This window comes from Enoplosus armatus, chromosome 8 (assembly GCF_043641665.1).
Source record: "Enoplosus armatus isolate fEnoArm2 chromosome 8, fEnoArm2.hap1, whole genome shotgun sequence".
NCBI classification, from domain to species: domain Eukaryota; kingdom Metazoa; phylum Chordata; class Actinopteri; order Centrarchiformes; family Enoplosidae; genus Enoplosus; species Enoplosus armatus.
Genome location: NC_092187.1, coordinates 15,065,410 through 15,086,215, shown reverse-complemented (window position 1 = coordinate 15,086,215; position 20,806 = coordinate 15,065,410). Strand labels below are relative to the sequence as shown.

The 20,806-nt window shown below is 40.9% G+C and overlaps 2 protein-coding genes across 2 annotated transcripts; one reads left to right on the top strand and one right to left on the bottom strand.

The window, feature by feature from the left end:
* Window positions 1–1,082: 1,082 nt before the first annotated feature.
* On the bottom strand, window positions 1,083–4,656 carry LOC139289236 (kelch repeat and BTB domain-containing protein 12-like). The gene is made up of 9 exons (XM_070910792.1): window positions 4,480–4,656; window positions 4,146–4,327; window positions 3,792–3,924; window positions 3,188–3,421; window positions 2,715–3,073; window positions 2,351–2,624; window positions 1,805–1,952; window positions 1,463–1,660; window positions 1,083–1,231 (listed from the first exon to the last, which is right to left on the bottom strand). The coding sequence occupies exons 1-9, from the start codon at window positions 4,648–4,650 to the stop codon at window positions 1,083–1,085; spliced, it is 1,848 nt and encodes a 615-aa protein (XP_070766893.1). The 5' UTR covers window positions 4,651–4,656.
* A 6,617-nt stretch (window positions 4,657–11,273) lies between these two features.
* On the top strand, window positions 11,274–20,806 carry slc26a6l2 (solute carrier family 26 member 6, like 2). Its single transcript, XM_070909840.1, has 19 exons — window positions 11,274–11,419; window positions 12,377–12,516; window positions 13,160–13,270; window positions 13,488–13,660; window positions 13,779–13,943; window positions 14,536–14,688; window positions 14,906–14,988; window positions 15,777–15,924; window positions 17,274–17,387; window positions 17,491–17,568; window positions 17,765–17,860; window positions 17,965–18,071; window positions 18,161–18,230; window positions 19,266–19,358; window positions 19,513–19,623; window positions 19,733–20,083; window positions 20,243–20,297; window positions 20,533–20,663; window positions 20,780–20,806. The coding sequence occupies exons 1-19, from the start codon at window positions 11,274–11,276 to the stop codon at window positions 20,804–20,806; spliced, it is 2,352 nt and encodes a 783-aa protein (XP_070765941.1).

Here is a 20,806-nt window from a genome sequence, read left to right as displayed (position 1 = left end):
CCAGTTTGGAAGATTCTTCACCTCAAATGTGAGCTCATAACCTTGCAACCCTAAAAATCCAATTATTAATGCTCTACAACACGTTAGTACTGATCTGATTTACTAACCATTAATAAAGACATTAGTAACTATTAATTAACTCATTACAATTATACTGTCTTGTAAAGCGCTGAATGGCATCATCTGTGATTGAAATGCTTAAAGAAGTAGACATGTTTGGGAATATGCTTATTCACTTTCTTGCTGAGAGTTAGATGAGAAGATTTGGTACCACTCTTAGCTTAGCTTAGCACAAAGACTGGAAACAGGGGGAAACAGCTAGCCTGGCTCTGTCCAAAGGTTAAAAAAAATCTGCCTACCAGCACCTCTTAAGCTCCCTGATTAACAGGTTGCAAAAAAACTAAATTAAAACGTCCGTTTTATATGGGGTTATGCTGTACTATTTCTTGGCTGGGCACAGTGACCTCCAAAGAACTATTTACCTTTAAAACACCAAATGTGTTTTGTGACAATAAATCTCTTCTGGTCATGAAGCAAAGGTGGAGGAAGTGTGTGACACCAGAGATGGCAGTTTGCATCCTGTCTCCTTCCAACAGACAACACTGGGTCTTTTAACCATGACCACAGTCTTTCCCCACTCTTATTCAAGTAGTATAAATTGCCTAAACTAAACTAAACTAAACCTTAACCATAGTGGTGGAAGATGAGAAACATTCACATGAATATTTTTTGTAAAGGTCATATGGGTAATTTTCAAAGGAACTAATCAATTTTGTTGTTTAGGTATGAGGATTTTTAGAAAAGGCAAAAGCTCCTTGCAGACATTTTACACATGAGTTTAAAAGAACATAGAGTATTGAATTTTAGGGGGAGGATATAGACTGACATCGTTTCAACACCAAAGCAACATCAACCAACTAGATATCCAGATTTCACATGTATTTTGACCTTGCTGTTTATATGTGTGAGGTCCAGGAGTTAAGTCAGGTTTGGATAAAGCTGTATGAGGCTTAGAGGACAGAAGCTCATTTCCCACACATCCTGGCTCCTAGCAATGTTGCTCAGAGTCAGGAGGAGATGAATCAGGGTGTGAAGAGGTCTCGAGGATTGAGGTTAGCCACCAGGCAGACGTCATAGCTGTCATGCATGGCTGCTCTTCTTTCCACCACCGTCCACACATTGTCTGCAGGGTCCAATTCCAAAATCTCCTTGGTGATGATCTCATGACGGCCTGCAGTCATGAGAGAAAGTATGTAAGTTGAGGCTCACCAAAATCTAATTTCCAGAGATACTGCCTCATCAGTTAGCTGGCATTCCCTAACTCTGATGCAGACCCAAAATGTGTCTTGTTTTTGTTTTTGGCCATTTCGCCATGAAGTTAAACTTATTAGGGAGAACTTTTCTGAGAGACCATGCAAAACAAGCAGTTAAAAAAATAATTGACAGGCATTCACTAACTGACCGGCCCCCTTGTAGTATCCACAGAGGTAGATCTTGCCCTCCACTACTCCTATATTGGAGGCATTGGTTCGGAGGGAGAGTAAAGATGTGGGCAGGGGCGGTCCCGCCCTCCAGGTGTCTGTGTCTGGGTTGTAGATCTCCACAGAGCTCAGACAGCGACGTGATTGTCCACGGTCCTCTCCATCACATCCTATACCACCTGAGGAACACACACACACACACACACACACACACACACACACACACACACACACACACACACACACACATCATTTGGCTCCATTTGTTTCTCATACAGAACAAACACTTAGGAATACAGTTGCAGTCTGTCTTGTAGTCTGACCTAGTATGTAGATTTCTCCATTGAGGACAGCTGTGCCGCAGCGGTACCTGGAGGACTTCATCCGGGTGCACTCCGTCCAGCTGTCCTTGCCAGGGTCAAACTGAAACACACGGTTACTCAGCTTGTCAGGCTCATCATCTGGCAGGTGCTGAGGGGGGAGCAGAAAGAGTTGGACATAGGGAGGGAGAAAAAGACAAGAAATTGAGATGAGAATTGAGAAATTAAAGGCACAAGAGAAAAACATTCTTATTTATTGAATTTAACACCTAAAAACTTTGCTATTGCCAAATCCTGATTGATGAGCAGAAATATATGACTATTCGTACTTTGTCAGAAAATTCTTAGTTTATGTTGGACTCCATCGAATATTGTAAGAAGGCGTTTGAGAAATTTCAGTAATTGAGCCTTTATTGATACCTGTGGGGAAAGTCTGTTTTCAGTAGTCAACACCTGAACCTGATAATGAACCGGTGTCCTCTTGCTCAAGGACACTTCAGTGCGCAGTTAATATTAGCATGCACAGTATCTTTTGACAGGTCTGTGTACCTGTGGTGTCCAGCCCCCCAGCACATAGAGATGCTCCTTCAGGCTGACAGCAGAGTGGCAGGCTAAAGGGAGAGGCAGAGGGGCGAAGCTGAGCCAGCTGCCTCCCCTCTTCAGCGACCATCTCTCCACACTGTCTGTGATGATGTAGTGATTACGCACTTTCATCTGACCGCCTATCATATACAGGGCGTCGCCTAGCAGCCCTAAAGCATACATGTCCCTGTGTGCTGCTGAACACAACTCCACCCAGCTGTTCTCCTCCGAATTATCGTACCTGGAACATAAACAGGCATTTTAAATGTGGTGTTGAATGCAGTGCCACTCAATGAATATGGATTTCTTATATATGAGCACACATATACACCTGTAGATATCCACCCTCTTCATCCTGTGTTGGTCTTCTACCTCTATGGCCACCAAGATGTTGTTGTCTCGTGTCACTGCCCCCGCTGTGATCTGTCCCATGCCTCCACAGCCCCTCAGTGGAGAGGGGATGTAGTAATTTCTTTTACCACGGGGGGAAAAGCATAAACTGAGGTCAGCAAGTCCTCCACGGCGTGCAGGCACTCCCTCCTTATTCACTCCACCCAAGCAGAGCAGCAGGTCGGTGGTCTCCATGCCGTAACGAAGGGCAGGCCGAGGTGGAGCTGACATCTCGCACAGGCCAGAGGTCTGGAGAGCAGCATCAATCATCCCAAAGCACTCAGCATCCCGCAGCAATACCTGGAAGATAAATTTATGGGCGTGGTAGTCTGACAATCTACTAATCCCTTGATAAATGGGGATAAGGAGTCTAGACTTTTATTACATGGCCTTTCCCTCCCTTTCATCTCTTACCGGGTTTCTCCTCCTGGCTTTACGGAGGAATCCAGGGTCCACAAGCTCCAGCCGGACACGTCTGAGTAACTCCACAGCCTGGGCTTCACTCTGCGGGTCCTCCCTTCGCCTCTCCACCCAACGCAGCACCAGCTCCAGCACGACTTGCTCCTGCGATATGTTGAGGTCATCTGAACCCAGCAGATCCCCAAGACTTTGGGCATCCAGCTCCAGCACTTCTTCTTCTTCACAAACCTCGAGACAGCAGGATAAAGAATGGGGGTATAATTAGTTAAAGAAAAACAGTAAAATCTACACCAAATCAACACTGCAATTCCTAAAGCATCTCAACACCTGCGCCTCACAGTGCAAAGAAAATAAGTGACCCCCTAGTGGCAGAATTAAGTAGCTGAAAAACTGAGAATTGGAAAGGCTGGTAAAATGTTATGCTGCTGTTGTTTGCTGGGTTTTTTGTGCAATTGTCTTTTCGTCTTATGTTTCATCCCTCTGTCGTTTTGCCTATATCTAGACATTTATAAACAAATGCATTACATAGCAGTTATTTTTATAAATGAGGTAACATGTTTTATCTAATATTTGACACTAATAATACTGAATGACCCACCAGTGCAAAGTGTTGGCAGAGGTATCTCAAGGCAGAGTCGGCCAGACCAGTGGCCCCCAGGTCTCTGGCCCAGTGGTACAGACCGACACAGTTGGAGGGGTCCATGCTGGCCTCCATGTGGTTCTGACACAACCTGAAGCAGTAACAACAAGATATTGTAAGTACTTCAAACATAGGTCACTTCCCTCTAACCTACACTACCAACACATCTTACTACTGCGTTTTACAGAGGCAGTTAAAAGTAGGACAACAGCTAGGATGATGCCTCTAATGTCCAAGCCCAATACCATAAATGAGCACTGTACAAGGCTTGTTGATGTGGAACAATGATCAATTCCCAGTCTCTTTCCCCACCTGAAGGCTCCATCTACATGGAGCAGGAAGGCAGCAACAGCCACTCCCTGGATGTTATCATTGGAAAGCGGAAGTTCAGCTCGGTACATGTAGTCCAGTAGCAGCTCCAGGCTCTGAGCAGGAGTGTCTCTGAGGGGCACCTCACCTCCCCGGGTCTCCTTCAGGCCACATGTAAACATTGCCTGGACAAAAAGGACTCAGAATAACTGAACAATTTCTGTCTCATGGCATCATCAACAGATTTGCTTTTAACAGTTCTGCAAAACACAGGTTGCATCATCTTGTATTTTCCTATCAGCATAATAACTTTCAGTAACTGTGCATGGCCGTTTACCTGGAAGTAAGGGCTGAAAGCAGACAGCACCACCTTGTGGCAAGAAAAGGGAATCCCCTCTGCCATTAGCACCACATCAGTGAGCTCCTCAACTGCTCTCATCTTCTCCAGCTGCCTGAGCAGAAGTGAGCCGTGCTCTGCCTGAGCAGAGTCCAGCACTAGTGCATCCATCGACTGCTGCTTTGGATGTCTGTACCACTTTAGTCAGCATAAAGAGAAAGACCTTGGGGCAGAGTAGTGACGAACACACCTAAGAGAATAAAATATGACAGAAAATGAGGGGGGGAGTTTGGTTTATACTCATGCCATTTACATGGCGGTAGCATACAATATATTGATTACAGATTTTTAATCACACATAAATCCAGATTTTGAAAATTGAAAAAGGTGAAGATGGAAGGCAGAATTTACTATGTAATTATGTTCAGTGAACAGGATCCTTGTACAGAACATATTTAGAATCACTACGGGGTGTTTTGCATGTTTTTGAGTATGTTTACTGCTACTGATTCCAATGGTCACTATATTATGAATACAATGAATGCACAAACCTTTAGGGACATTTGGTTGTTTCCTGAAGCGACACAAGTGAGGGAATGCAGGTGAAATTTGTCTACTAGCCCTCTTTGATTTCACGTACCTCAATTTCAGCTATAACATACATCAATCACCTAAGAGACGACTTATACTCATGAATGCACAAAAGGGGAAGCATCAGGAAGTTGTTTCTAGTATTTTGTATTGTTTCATTATAGGCTAATGTATGACATTGACAATATTACTTTTCAGGACAAAGAGTAGAAGGGAGCCTCTCAGGTGCTGTTTGGTTGGTTAGAAGTACTGAATGGCCTTGCTGTATTCGTAGAGGCCTTTCTTCTGTCGTAAACTGGTTCCGCCTCCAAGCAGCTGGCCCACCAACTCACACACTTATGGAGACGATAGTGACACTGTCAGTGGGTGTGCTAAACATACACAGGTCACCTCACTCCAGGCAGACATGCACAGTCAGTGCAGAGTATGAGTATGTTAGTATGACTTTAGCTAAGCACAGGCAAAAAAAGAAACGGCTTTTATACCTGTGGTGTCCTGAGGGCCAGGATTCAGAAGTTGCTGAATTGAGATGACGTCAGTTTGATTTCTTTAACTACTCTTCACAGGATGTTATAGTTTTGCTGGCGGGTCTGTCTTGTGTTCTGTGCTATTTACTGCCTGTGAGTGGGGGCAATAGCATGCTTACTGGTGAAAAGGTTTAAAATAGACCAGCAAGTGCTAGCGGAGCTATTGGTCTGTTCAGGTTTCTAGAAGAGTCTGGGCAAACAGTCTACGAGTCTTCTGTAACTTGTTTTTAAGAAAAGAGGTTAAATGATCCATGTGTTTTTACAAAATCAGCAAAAATTAGAGAGAAGTCCAAACAAACACTATGTTGGTAGTGTTGGTTGGTATGAACATAGAAGTAATCTGCAGTCGCTGTCATACACACTCTTTCAAGAACTAATGTACATGAAAATACATATATGGACACACAATTGAGAGGTTGTTTTGAATAGAGGAAAAACCCCTTGAGATGCACCATCTTGTTTACAAGGGGATAGAATTATACTGATAATAAATCAAACAATCCAAAGACACAAAACAAATAACATAGTAACATCAACAAGGACATACACATAACGGCTCTCCCACCATCCCAAACCACACCTACTACATCTGTTACATCTGTGTCATATGTACAAAAATTAATTGAAAAAAAAACAAAAAACAGACCAAAAAACATTATGTCAAAATAGTGAGTCAAGTTATTAACTAAAAATGAAGGTAAATGCAATTACAAACGAGCAAGTAGATTTAAGGTAAACAAGCAAAGAAAAAAAGGAATCAATCTGAATGAGTCAGGCAAATTATTCCAATCTGATGGAAAGACAACGATACAAAGCAATTGCAAAGCCCAGTGTATAGTTAGCACACATTAACTGTTATGGTAACACAGAGAACACAGGACAATACCTATAGGGCTTCACATAGAAGATGAAGAAATTACATAAGCAGTTATACTTTATCTGGTAATCATTACACTTTAAAACACACCTGAAGTTACAGTACACTTGAAAGCAGATTTTATGGTTATATAGTTGTTTGCTGCTTCTGATTGTGACTTCATGCAGCTTTGTTAAAAACACTAAGAAATAACTGCATTTAGTGGCACATTTTATGGGTGTCTGAAGACCACAATACAGTGAAATATTTACACAAATGCATACACACTGAGCACATAATTGCAATTTTGGAGACTCTGTCACAGGTCTAATTGTGACAGGACACGTGTCTGCTTCCTGGACAGGTTATTGGAGGTGACATGAATCTCAGTACAGTGTTATCTCAGGCTAATTGTTTTTCCACAGACAGTTGAGCATACTGTATTACACAACAGCATGAGCAAAACAATGTGGTCCTTGCTGTTTACAGTCGGCGCAGATTAATCAGTGACTCCTGGTCACGATGTGTAAATGTGAGCTTGTCTCCACATGTGAAACATGCTTTCTTTCATGTGTCGATGACAGTGCTGTCACGCTGCCAGCGCTAATCCTAGCTCTTCATCAGGACCTTTGGCCAAGTGAGCACCTCAGGAAGGCCTCAGTTCACAGATCAGGGATCTTCATTTTACTGATGAAGTGAAAGTATCTAAAACTGCAACAACAAAAAAGGCTAATTTGCAAACAGAAAGTTTTGAGAATATATAATCATATATAAGCGCATTTTAAGCCATTTTATAGCACTTTGTTGACAAGTGTGCTTTAAAAATAACTATCGTTTCATGTATGTCTGATTCAACTTTAAATTGAATGTAGATTTGATGAATTCAAGTATCAATTCTTTTCTTAAACTTTTTGTTAGACACTTCTCAGTAGGTCAGCATAGCTCTAAGAATGGCGGCGTTAGTTTGTTGGTCTGTACCACTTTGGTCCAGACTGAAATATCTCAAAACCTATTCATGGTCCCCAGAGGTTGAATCCTACTGACTTTGTTGATCCCCTGATTTTTCCTCTAGCGCCACCATGAAGTTAATATTTGTGGTTTTAAGTGAAATGTCTCAATAACTATTACATGGATTGCCCCGAAATTTTGTACAAACATTCATGTTCCCCTCAGGCTGAATCGTAATAACTTAAATGATCCCCAGACATTTTATTCAGCGTCATCATCAGGTCAACAATTTTAATTATCCAACTTTCTGGTGGTCTGCAAAATGAATGATATTCGCATCAGTCTCAGTTGTAATTTGTGCTAACACCCTAAACTAATATGGTGAACATGGTAGACATGATACTGTACATGCTAAATATCAACATGTGAGCACTGTCATTCTGAGCATGCTGACGTTAGCATTTAGCTCAAAGCATAACCTCATAGGGCTGCTAGCATGGCCATAATCTTAGTCTTGTTATATACTCTCTTCTCTTTTATATCCTTCTTTCTCCTTCCCACATGGCACTTTGTCATTTTTGAGAAGTGCTATACTGTGTAAATAAGGTTTGCTTGCTTCCTCTGTTATGAACATAATGTCACATTGTTCTAGCATTATCATTTGTACTCCTTCCCAACTACACCTATAACTACAAATGAAACCTTTTTGAGAAACTAGGTCAGAAACCCCCCCCGACTTTGCCTCTCTGGCCACGAGGAAATCTGTAACCCATAACAGGTTATCAAGCACCTCACCTCTTCATCCTGGCAGTTAAATGATTTATCTCGCTATTTACCTATTGATAAGAGTTAATACAAGAAGAAAGAAGAAGATCCCGTATTTGGAAATCTCGCATGGAGTTATTGGCACATCAAACACGAGATAACGGTTTACGAGTTTATTTTTCTGAATACTTGTCTTTGCTCAGCTCCCTTATTCTGTTTGTTATCCTGTGCAGCACATATGTAGGTTTCTTTTATTCTGCTTTTGTGCTTGTCAGGTTCAGCAGGTGTTCCCTGCATTTAGAAAACACATTTTGAGGATGAAAAGCAAACATTATTCGGCAACCAAATAAAAAAATACCCCTGAAAGCTTTTTGATATTAGCAGCAATATTAGCAATAATAAACCTGAGATTCTTTTCCCTTTAGTCCTTCTCCGCCTTTATCTCTTTCTGCCCTACTATGCTAATGTTTGGTTTTGGTTGATTTGGTTTGATTTGATCAATACAGACGTAACAAAAATATGCAGAATATGTAAGGACACAGATTCGATATTATGTGGGTTATAGACGTTCAAAGACATATTACAAAACAGAAAATGCATGAAGCAAAATCAAGCTGCCAGGCACAAACCTGATGCATGAAACAGTATGAAAACATAAAAACTATTACTACTACTTATTTCCATAGTGGTCCTGTTCATGACATGAAGAACAGAGACTGTTCCATAATAGATTTAAAGGCTGGTGTTATTCAAAGTCTAAGAATCCCATGAAAACACCACACTTTAGTTTTAGGCACTTTAGTTTTTAGCAAATGTTACTCAATGAGGGGTAAATAATGCATTTTTTGGGGACTGTTTTCAGTGGCGGATTAATACACTTTTGGTGCTCTAGTGTGCATTTACAGCAGCCGGACGGTGTATGTTGGATCGACTCGATGCCCATGTTCATGATAATGAAAGAACAGTGTGTGGCTCATTGATGTGTTTTAGGATTATATGTTGGTTTAAGGCATCAGTATAGTTTTTGTTATAATAACTAATAAACAACCAACTATGATGAGGCACAGGACACACCTCCCACAACCTGAGTCAGTTATAACACTTAAACATCACACGCTGTCATTGAGAATGCATCAAAACTGTAGCAAGCAAGCAGGGAAGTAAAAAAGATAGCTTTTGTGTGGTGGTAGTAGTAGCACAAGTATCAAACTTACTTACATTTCCAGGAATACGATGTCTTGTATGAAAAGATTTTTCTAACAATATCCACTTTTATATAAATAAGTAGTGTTGAATAACATCAAAGGTAAACATATCAAACATACACATCAAATGTATCTGGACCCAAAAGAACAACATGCATGAATCTTGACTAAAATGAGTTCCGTCTTTAATTAAAAATGAAACATTTGATCTAATTTTGTGAATGTAATCTGTAAATGGGGTGAGATGTGAGTGAGACTGTAGAATGTCCCCTCAGTTCATACTAGTTATCTTTTCAACTGTGCTTGGTCATCAAAATGTTCCCGAGTTTTAACAGTACACATTTACATGTGTGTGACAGGGGTCGGGGTTAATATGTGCAAGAAAGTTTCCTGTCTCATCTAACACTCATCCATTGCTGTTAGTCATTTCAGTCACAACAGTGAAATCTCCCATGAGTCAGTTGTTCCTTTACGTAAAAAGCTTTTTTTTTTTGCCGGTGGTCATTGGAAAACATAAAAACCAGGAGAGGCTCGGAAATGACAACATAAACTTAAATTAGAATTGCACAAAAAAAAGACATTATGAACAGGCGTGCTGCAGGACGGAGGCATGTAACTGTAAGTTTCTAATTCAGGCTTTTTTAATGACAAACAGTGTACACCACCAGCTGCTCGACTTAAGATCCAACTTTATTCATTGAAACATAAAACACTGAAGACAACATGTAAAATGTAAAACATTAATGATATCACAAAGATGTCCTGATACGCAGAGTGTAGGGTGCAATCTAGGAAGATAGTGATGCTAGAAAGTGAAATAAAAAAAATGCTGTTCTATTCAGTTTACTGGCTATGTTAACCACTCTATCTATAAGTTATTTTATTTTAGAAAGTGGTATCCACAGCATCCTTACTCTCATCAGATTTTGAGTTTTTCTACACTAGTTTATCCTTCTTAAACCTGCTTGTATATGCTGCTTCTTTTCACACAGACTGGATAAGAAGATAAACCTCAATCAATAATGAAGGCTGTGTTGACAAAGACCCTATTAAACGTTAACCAGCTCAACATAAACATCAAAGCCCTGTCAGGTGTGTGACTGATGAATTGAAGTTATAAGGTTACCTGGCTTTTTAAGTGATATATCGGGTCCTTTTAAAATATATAATGTATATAGAGAAACATATATACATATTGTGTATGATACTCCATCTGTGAGGTTTGACTTTGTTCTTAAAATGAGAATGTGTGAACCATTTCACCTCTTGTTCTGTTTCTGATTTTTAGTGTCTAGTAATTCGTTCTGTTTTGTACTTTTATTTTATGTTATTCAGTGCTGACACTGAACATGGTGTGTGTGAGAGTAAGTGACCTTACATGTTATACAGAGAGTGTCCAGCGATCAGGATAGGAGACGGTTGCTTGATGTGTAGAGGCGTCTTTATTCACAGAAAACAATAAGACAAAATACTACATAATACATACTGTTGGTTCCACAACTGAGTCAGGTTCATGGAGCACAATGAAAGAAAACACTACAAGACAAACTTTAATCTTTAACATAGAACGTGTGTGAATTTCCATTGTCAGTTGCAGTGTTTTAGTGTGTCCCCAGGTGTCAAGCTTTGCCAGTTGGGACAGTTTGTTACGGTGTTTACTGTAAGGGGGGGGGGGTTATTCTCATATAAGGACAGGAAAGGTACAGTCACTCCCACAGTCCAAAAACAAGCACTGTCAATCAGTATTGAACCGTGAGGAGGCTCCTCTCTCTCTACACTGTGTTTGGCTTTTATTGTGCAGCTGCAACAGTCCTGTCCATTCAAGAAGACCCTCAGGCAGAAAAGGAGGAGCTCAAAGAGACACCGGCTTTACGAAGGTCTGCTGAATTCAGTCTAACAGACATGGACATGGAGGAGAGGGACTCTTCGGCTGGGGAGTATTTTGTGCAGAGGCAGGTTCTGGACGAGTTACGTCTGGATGAAGTGGCACAAAAAGGGACATGGTCCACTAAACTAACCGTGGGTGAACGGGTGAAAGAGTCCCTGAGGTAAATATTAAGAGGAGAAGGCACGGGGGAGGCAGGTGTCACAAATGAGGAATCTGGAAAACAGTGAGATAAACAATGACACAAACGGACACAAAGGATACGTTTGGGTTTGGATGTGAATGTATTTCTGCATTAGTGTGCCTCTAACTGCTCACTCAACCTGTGAAAAGTGACTCATGAATGAGTTTGTGTGGTTGGATGCAGATTTATGCGTGTGAATGTTTAGTTTGGTCTCAACGCAGAACGGTGCTGATTAAAAAAGGCTGACCAATAGTTTCATCTGAAACCTTTAATGATAATGGATGAGCAAAGTTCACAGTTTTATTAAGCTGGAAGCTTTCATAATAACCTGTGACACACCATATAAGACAAATATTAAGCAATCACAATAATACAAGACATTCTTTATTTTATTTTACCAAGTATGTCCAATTCAATTGATGAACGGTTACCTAGTAACACTTCAGCCGAGAGGGAAAACACAAAAAAGTTTGTGCTCGCGGTGGTAACAAGTTGTTAAACCTCTTCAAGGAATAAGAGATCCAATATTTGTTTATGCAGCCATTCTTACATTTTAATTTACATGCTGGTGTTATCCAGTGTGTCACTGCTTTAAAAGGCCAGCTGATAAAAACTGTAGCAGGTGTTACAAGTCTCATTCTAGGATATTTGAATTTGTTTTTATAACTATTCCTATTTTTGAAACACAAATGCTCAATAATGTAAATATTTCACAAATGTATTCATATGTTTTACAGTATTACTATCACTATTAATCAATCCTCGCCTTACACATGAAATAGAAGATTAAAACTAAAAACCTTTATATACATATCATTTTGGTGACTTTTCAGGTAGACACAAACTCTCCCCGGTGAGACATCAGTGAAGAATTAGAAAGTGAAATTATGTGCTCAGTAATTTGAATGGTATGCATTTCTGGGATGACTGTTGCAGGTGTTCGGTGCCCAGGCTGAAGCACACAGTGCTGAGTTGGGTCCCCGTTCTCAGCTGGCTGCCTCAGTACTCCTTCAGAGAAAATGCCATAGGAGACCTGATCTCTGGCTGCAGTGTGGGCATCATGCATCTGCCACAGGGTTTGTATGTATGAATGTGTATAGTGGAGGGAGTTTATCCACATCACACATCACAAACATAGCAAATGTATCACTCTAAAGGAACAGTTTCACATTTTGGGAATTGCACTTATTTTCTTTCTTTGCTGAGAGTGAGAAGAGAAGATTGACACCACGCTCATGTGTGTCTGTTCAGTATGAAGATCAATCCAGGAGAGGGTTAGCTTAGCTTAGCATAAAGACTGGGGGAAACAGCTAGCCTGGCTAACTACTTAACACGTCATATCTCGTTTGTTTGATACAAAACCAAAGTGTCAAAACGACAAATAGTGGTGATCAGAAGTCACTGCACTTGGCCATTTGGTTTTTACACTTTTTTAATGGATTAAACAAACAAGATAGAACATGTTAATTAGTAAGCTTTAGAGGTTCTGGTTGGCAGATTTTTGTAACTTTTGACAAAGCCAGACTAGCTGTTTCCAGTCTATATGCTAAGCTAAGCTAATTTTCTCTTGGCTGTAGCTTCATATTTAATGAACATATATGAGGGTGGTATCAATTGACCAGTCCTTAAATGTTTTAAATAGCCAAAATGTGTCCATCCTAACTATCATTGAATTTGTTTTGTAAGAGACAGTCTTTGTTTCTTATTTTCTTTTACCAGGCATGGCATACGCTCTCCTGGCTTCCTTACGCCCAGTGTTTGGCCTTTACACCTCCCTCTACCCGGTGCTGGTCTACTTCATCTTTGGTACTTCCAGACACATCTCCATAGGTGAGCGAGAAAAGTGTGTGAGAAAGTGGCAGTGATTCAAAAGTAAAGAACTGAAAGAACATGCACAACAAACAATTACAATTTCAATTACAATTGTACAATTTCCCCCCGGGGATCAATAAAGTAATTCTGATTCTGATTCTGATTCTGAAACTCCTCCTTGCTTGTGTCTTTGTGCATGATTATGTGTCCACATGCTCGTGTTTTGTATGTTCAGGTACGTTTGCTGTGATCAGCATCATGATTGGGAGCGTGACGGAGAGGCTGGCACCAGACAGTAACTTTATTGTAAATGCTACTAATGGAACAGGAAGTGTGAACATCGATGCTCGGGACGCATACAGAGTACAAATAGCATGTTCCCTCACAGTCTTGGCAGGGATCTTTCAGGTGTGTTAGTGTGACCATTTTGACCAAAGTGAAAACTTTTACTGAAGGTACAGAAGAACCATTTTAAGTCATATTTCATGACTTTTGGCTAACCTTCTCTCTCTTTTTCCATTCTAAGATGCTGTTGGGTGTGGTGAGGTTTGGTTTTGTGGTCACCTACCTGTCTGAGCCACTGGTTCGAGGATACACCACAGGATCAGCATGTCACGTATGCGTCTCCCAGCTCAAGTACCTATTTGGAGTCACACCGGCTCGCTTCACTGGTCCTCTCTCCCTTATTTATGTGAGTATGTCATGCATTACACAAATCACATATGGGTACTGACAAGAGATTGGTTGATAATGTTTAGTTTTTGATGGGACTGTCAGGGGTGTTGATTCAACCAGATGTTCCCTTTCTGACTAACAAAGTAACTAACTGATGTGGATGAGAAGATCAATACTATGACCATACGTGTGTCTGTCCGTTATATATGAAGCTAGAGCTAGCAGCTGGTTAGTTTAGCTTAGCACAAAGACTGGAAATGAGGAAGCAGCTCTCCTGGCTCTGTCCAAAGGTAACAAAATTTGCCTTCCAGCACCTCTAAAGCTCACTAATTTGAGCGCATTTCTCATTTGTATATATATATATATATATAGGTGTTAGTTGTTCCACCCAAAAAGCAACTTCACTAACACCCACCAGCTAAACAAGTGAGTCACATTAAGATTAAACAATAGGCCATTTTTGAAAAGACATTCTGATGATCACTCTCAAACTATACAAGAAAAGCAGTTTCAGAAAGCATGATTACCAGTGGCAGACACAGGAACGCTTTGCAAAACACAACAAAATGATTAGAATCCAAATCAAATATTCCCCCCCCCCCCCCCAGACTCTGGTGGATATTTGCCAGCTGCTGCCTGAGACTAAAGTGCCAGAGCTGGTGGTCAGCCTGGTGGCGCTCTCTGTTCTCATTGCAGTCAAAGAAATGAATCAATGCTACAGACAGAAGCTGCCTCTGCCCATCCCGATAGAACTCATAGTGGTAAGTCCTCTGCTTTGCCGTTTCCTCTCTTTTCTGTGTCACTTATACAGCAGGTGCATTCATTTAATGGTCCAGCAGGGGGCACCTTGATCACAGTAATCATACTGGAATGGGGGACTGATGACAGTGTTTTACACTTGCCAAAAAGAGGGGTTGTATGAGCTGACAGTAATGATTTACCCCACACACTGAATCAACATTCCTTGTGCCACAACAGATCATAGCAGCAACAATCATCACCCACTTCTGCGGACTTCCGAGTAAATATATGATTGATGTGGTTGGAGAGATTCCCAGTGGGTAAGTTCATCTTTGTGTGTTTGAAATGTGTGTGCGTGTGTGAGTGTGTGTGTGGACAAAAGAGAAAGAGACAGAGAGGGGGTAGAGGTGAGATTCAGGACAGCTGTTAGTGCAAGACTGTTTAACAAGATCACTGACACAAAAGTGCCACATTTCCTGGTTGTCAGATATGTGGAGCTGTTGATAAGACAAAATAAGACACAGGATCACAGAGTGTGAGTGTGTATTTGTGTGAGTGAGTCTCTAAAAAAGGCCTCTGTTCCTGGAAAAGCTACTGCGACGGAAAAGTCCATAAGCAAGCAGATGTTCACCAGAAGGCATGAAACCGGGACGTGTGAACACAGAATATAATAGCAGATTATTGTAATATACACAAAAGATACTCTGTGCTCTTCTTGTGTTTGCCTTTAATTTTAGGTAACCAACAGATTTTCATATTCATGGAAGGTTGAAGGTTGGGCGTTTTTTCTAAATTATTGAAAAAGTGAGAGAGATTTGTTTCTAAGTGTGTTGAATAAGAACAGCATTACTGCCTGTGCTAAGATTGGAAGTCAGCTAAGGGTCGCACATGCTGCTGGAGTTTAAGATAATTCACCTCTACATTTAGGTCAAGCAAGCTTTTATGTTAAATTTCCTTTAATGTCAAGAGTTTTTAACAACTACTGGGCAAATGTGAGCTGTCCTACTACCCCGAACTGTTTGTAGAAATGCCTGTGTCAGGACTCTTCGTACTGCACAAGGTGATACTGATAAAACCCTGAAACATTCAGCTTTTCCTCCTTCTCCAGGCTCAAGGCCCCCCGAGCTCCAGATGCTACACTGTTCTCAAAGGTGATAGGCGACGCTTTTGCAGTGGCCATTGTGGGCTACGCCATCAACATTTCACTGGGCAAAACATTTGCCCTCAAACATGGCTACAAGGTGGATAGCAACCAGGTGAGGAATAGACACCCACATAAACCTTTGAATATACAAAGGCACACACACACACACACACACACACACACACACGGTGGTGCTCACAAATAGCTGTGAGAGTTCTACTGACACCAGAGCCATGAATAACTTCACAGACCTATTTTTCATTCTGTGCATATTTGTTTCAGGTGCTCGGTTCAATTTAAAATCAAATCAATTAATCTATTCTATCGGCAAGAGTTACAAAAGCAATACATTCTTTCATGTCAGATTCAGACTGCAGCCATGACAGAAGCAACAAGTCCCTAACTCAACATGTTTTTCCATTTTAACTGTCTCGTTTCTCAAGCTATAAAGAACAGATTATCTATTTTACTGTAAGTGTGGTGTTGTTTTTCAACAGCGCTGTTTACAAATTGCAATTATGCATTTGAATGTTATATTGCATGTTTGTGCAATTTATGAAAAGACGTTTCTCTTGTTTCTGTGTAGTCCTTTCAAAGTAATTTTATGCAACATCAATGACTGGATTATATCCTAATACTAATGACAGACTGAAATTTGATCGCCTAAACCTCTTAATGAGTCGGCCAAAGATGCATTTACGCCAGTAATTACGCAAGTTCCATCTCCAAATGTTATAATGCTTCAAATCTCTCCCAGTGCATAACGTCATGTTACAAAGCCATCCAGGATTCACCCTACAGTGGGACACATACAAAAAGTATTTAGCAGTTTATCTGCACAAGATAAAATGTAGATACATGTTGCATGAAACAAATATGTATAAGTGAGATACTACAGAAGAGTATGTATCACCCTCTCTGTCCTGGAGATGTTCTTTTTTGCTTATTCATTCTCTTCTGATTATTCATTCTTTATGCCAAACCACAGCCTGAGTCTGAACTGCTTCCCTTTGCTAGTACATCAGGTCCTGTCATCACTTTATTGGAAAAAATTATTAATGTTCTATCTCTTATTCTTGTCTATAGCACACAGACGTATTCACACAAACACACACTTGCAGAGGCATGTGACTGGGATCATCCTGCTCTGCAGAGAGAGACAGGCTGGGAGCACTGCACAGCCTCTAAGAGCTGGCCCGCTGAATCATTAATGCCCAACAAGCTTTATGCAATCAAGTGTGTCTTAAATATGCTTGGCACCGCTCTCAGCCTGGCAGTGATGTGTTGACATGGCCATACAATTAATGAACAGTACATTATGTTATTGACCCCATGGTTACACACGTAGATGTAGTAGCATCAAATGTCAGCATCAAAGGTGATCTGTTTCTCAGCCTAAATGTGCATGTTGTTGCTTTAATTTGAAATGTTGTGTCTGACTTGCTGTTTCTCTTTTTGCAGGAGCTGGTGGCTTTGGGTCTTAGTAACACTGTTGGTGGCTTTTTTCAGTGTTACTCTGTGACGTCCTCCTTGTCTCGCAGCCTCGTCCAGGAGAGCACAGGGGGCAAGACACAAGTAACCACACACACAAACAGCACAAATATCTATGATTACATCTAATTCTTATGTTCAACTTAACCATTTATTGTACAATAATTGTGTGTGTGTGTTTTGTCAGGTTGCGGGAGTGATTTCGTCCATCATTGTGCTGATCACGATTTTGAAAATAGGTTCCCTCTTTGAAGATCTTCCCAAGGTAACACACTCCCTCCAGTACCAATTTTCTCTAATGATCAGTATCTATTTAGGCATATTTAGACAATTGAATATACAATAAGGCTGTGGGTATATGCAAATACATCTGTGTGTATGTGTGTGTGTGTGTGTGTGTGTGTGTGTGTGTGTGTGTGTGTGTGTGTGTGTGTGTGTGTGTGTGTGTGTGTGTTCCTCAGGCTGTCTTATCCACAATAGTGTTTGTGAATTTGAAAGGAATGTTCAAGCAATTCATGGACGTGCCTACGCTGTGGAAAACCAACAAGGTTGATTTGGTACGACTAAATCCTCTTTAGGAGTCATTCTGCTCAGTTGAATACTGTGTGAACCTCGTAGCTCTTTGAACCTGCTGACTGTAAGTGTGTATGCTGCCCTCTAGCTGGTGTGGCTGGTAACATTCATAAGCACCATCCTGCTCAATCTGGACCTGGGCCTGGCTGTCTCCATTGGCTTTTCCATGCTCACTGTCATCTTCAGGACACAACTGTAACGACACACCACTCATTATTGATGTATAAGCAAATACGATGAGAGATTTTGATCAGATTTTTATATTATATTTTAATACCTTTCAGACCCCGCTACTCTATCTTGGGCCACGTGCCAGGCACTGACCTGTATCTGGACACAGACACCTACAAGCAGGTAAGAGTGTTTTAGTGATAAATGACAGATGCTCAGTACCATATTCATCCACAGAAAGTTAAAGGGTCGGTTCACCCATATCATTATAGATATATAGATATTATAGATATCTGCAGCTGAGAACTCTACCTGTGAACCCTGTAAAATGGAGGTGAATGTCTTTCCAGAAAGAAATGTCCCAATTCAATAATCTACAGTTTCACGGTTTCATCTGACTATTTCTTCAGGCGAATGTAACTCCATATTGCTATTGTTGAATTTTTAGCCATGCTAGCGGCGTGTCTCTAGGAATGGCAGTGTCTGTCAGTCAGTCCACCACTTTGATCCAAACTGAAATATCTCTACAACTATTGGATGGATTGCCATGAAATGTGGCACAGATATCAATAGTGCACCATCCATGGTGAATGAAACCTAATGACTTTGGTGATCCCCTGACCTTTCCTCAACCTCTAGGTTGCATGATGATCCCATAACTTCCCATATAGCATCACCATCAGGTCAAATTTATATTATGTTTTAGGAGAATACTTGCATGCTAACACACTAAACTAAGATGGTGAACATGGTTAACATTACCTGCTTAACATTAGAATGTTAGCATTGTCACTGTGAGCATGTTAGCATGCTGATGCTAGCATTTAGCTCAAAGCACGGCTGTGCTTAGGTAAAGCCTCACAGAGCTGCTAGCATGGCTATAGACTCTTAGTCTTGTTTAAACACAGTAATTCACATCCATTGTAATTTGATGGCGGCAGAAATCTCAGAGACTGATATCTCAAAAATTGGGCAAACAAAAGCAAAACTATATTGCATTACTAGATTACAACTACGGGTAAATGAGAAAATCTGCTTTTTTTCCCATGAAATTTGGCTGAACTGACCCTTTACTGAACACTGTGGATAGAGTTAGTTCAACTTTCAGTCATTAAGAGGTCCATTTAGTCAGACAATACCTGTGGGAGGTAAAAAGTGCAAATGAGAGCAGAACAGGGTGTGAGTTTTTGAACTCCTCTCCTTTATGTGTCCCTGCAGGCTAAAGAGATTCCAGGAATTAAAATCTTCCGTTCATCTACAACGATCTACTACACAAATGCTGAGATGTACTTGGACGCCCTGCAAGAGAAGGTGTGTGTGTGTCCATGAACGTGGACGTGTGTTTTGATTACAAGATGTAATCCCTGTCCGCTCTCTACAACACCCTTAATTGCTTTCATTATCTCTCTCACTCGTCTCACTTTCTGTTCTCTCTCTTTAATGTGATGCTCGGCTTTATGTGCAGAGTGGAATTGAAATCGGGAAGCTGCTGACGGCGAAGAAAAAACAAGACACAAAGCTGAAGCGTAAACAAGAGAAAGAGAAAAAGAAAGCTAAAAAGGAGGCAAAGAAGCATGTATGATATCCTGCATGACACATTTAGAGATTACCTCAAATTACACAAATTATGGATTTGAACTGACAAGTTACTAATACTTATTTCCACTTTTTCAACCTTTTGGCAGAAAAAAGCAGTCAGCCACCTGCCCACTGGCACATGTTCTTTGAAGGAGTCAGAGATGAATGAGAGGAAAGTCTCTGCAGGACTGAAGGGCCAGGGGAATGGTGTAGCCTTAAGCCTGACAGAAACCTCTACAGGTAGTAAAGGCCAAGTAAACTGGGCTTACCAGCATGACACAACCATGTTAGACTCTGACTCAGACACGGGTTGCCACAGGGATGACAGCATCACTCAGGTATCCCACCACAGTGATGAAGAAAAGAGAAGTGCCTGCGGTTCAGACACGCACAGCATCATCTTGGACATTTCGACAACCAGCTTTGTGGACACAGTCACTGTGAAGACCTTGAAGAATGTATGTGTGTGCCAAGATCTGTGTGTGTTGACATCGTTAATTTAATCAACAAAGTGGTTAATATGTGACGAGAGAAGAGAGGGATGCATGTTCATCTACATTTCTAAAAGAAGGAATATATGATAAAAGAATAAAGTGATATATGTCTTTTCCTCCCAGATATTCAGGGACTTTGGAGAGATTGATTTGGACATCTATCTCGCAGGCTGCCAAGGTGAGTAGCACATCAGACAAAACAGAGACAAAGTTAATGTCCTTAATGTGGACTCAAGGCAGTGCAGCTTTAGATAATGAATGCGTCAAGGTCTCAGCCTCAGCGGCGCCACATTGTTCCCTGTCGGACGCATCAGTCAAACATAAATATTTATTTCTAGAATCATAAAATGCTTTCCGTCTCGTGCATTCACGAGGGTGCTCAATGTCATGCATGCTTCTCTGTCAAATATTAGCGTGTGTCGTGGAGCAGCTGGAAACTGCAGGTTTCTTCTCAGAGTTCATCCCAAAGAGCAGACTGTTTGTCACAGTTCACGATGCAGTGCTTCGTATTCTCAAGACTCTGGGCCAGACAGACTTTGTACTTGTGAGTTAAACACTATGAATACTAATTATACTTCTAAGCTCTCTCAGCTTCACTTATCACTTTCATCACTGTAATATTCTGAAATCTTCCCACCCTCATCCCTAAATCTTTTTCAGGATGTGTCCTGCAACACTCCAATGTAA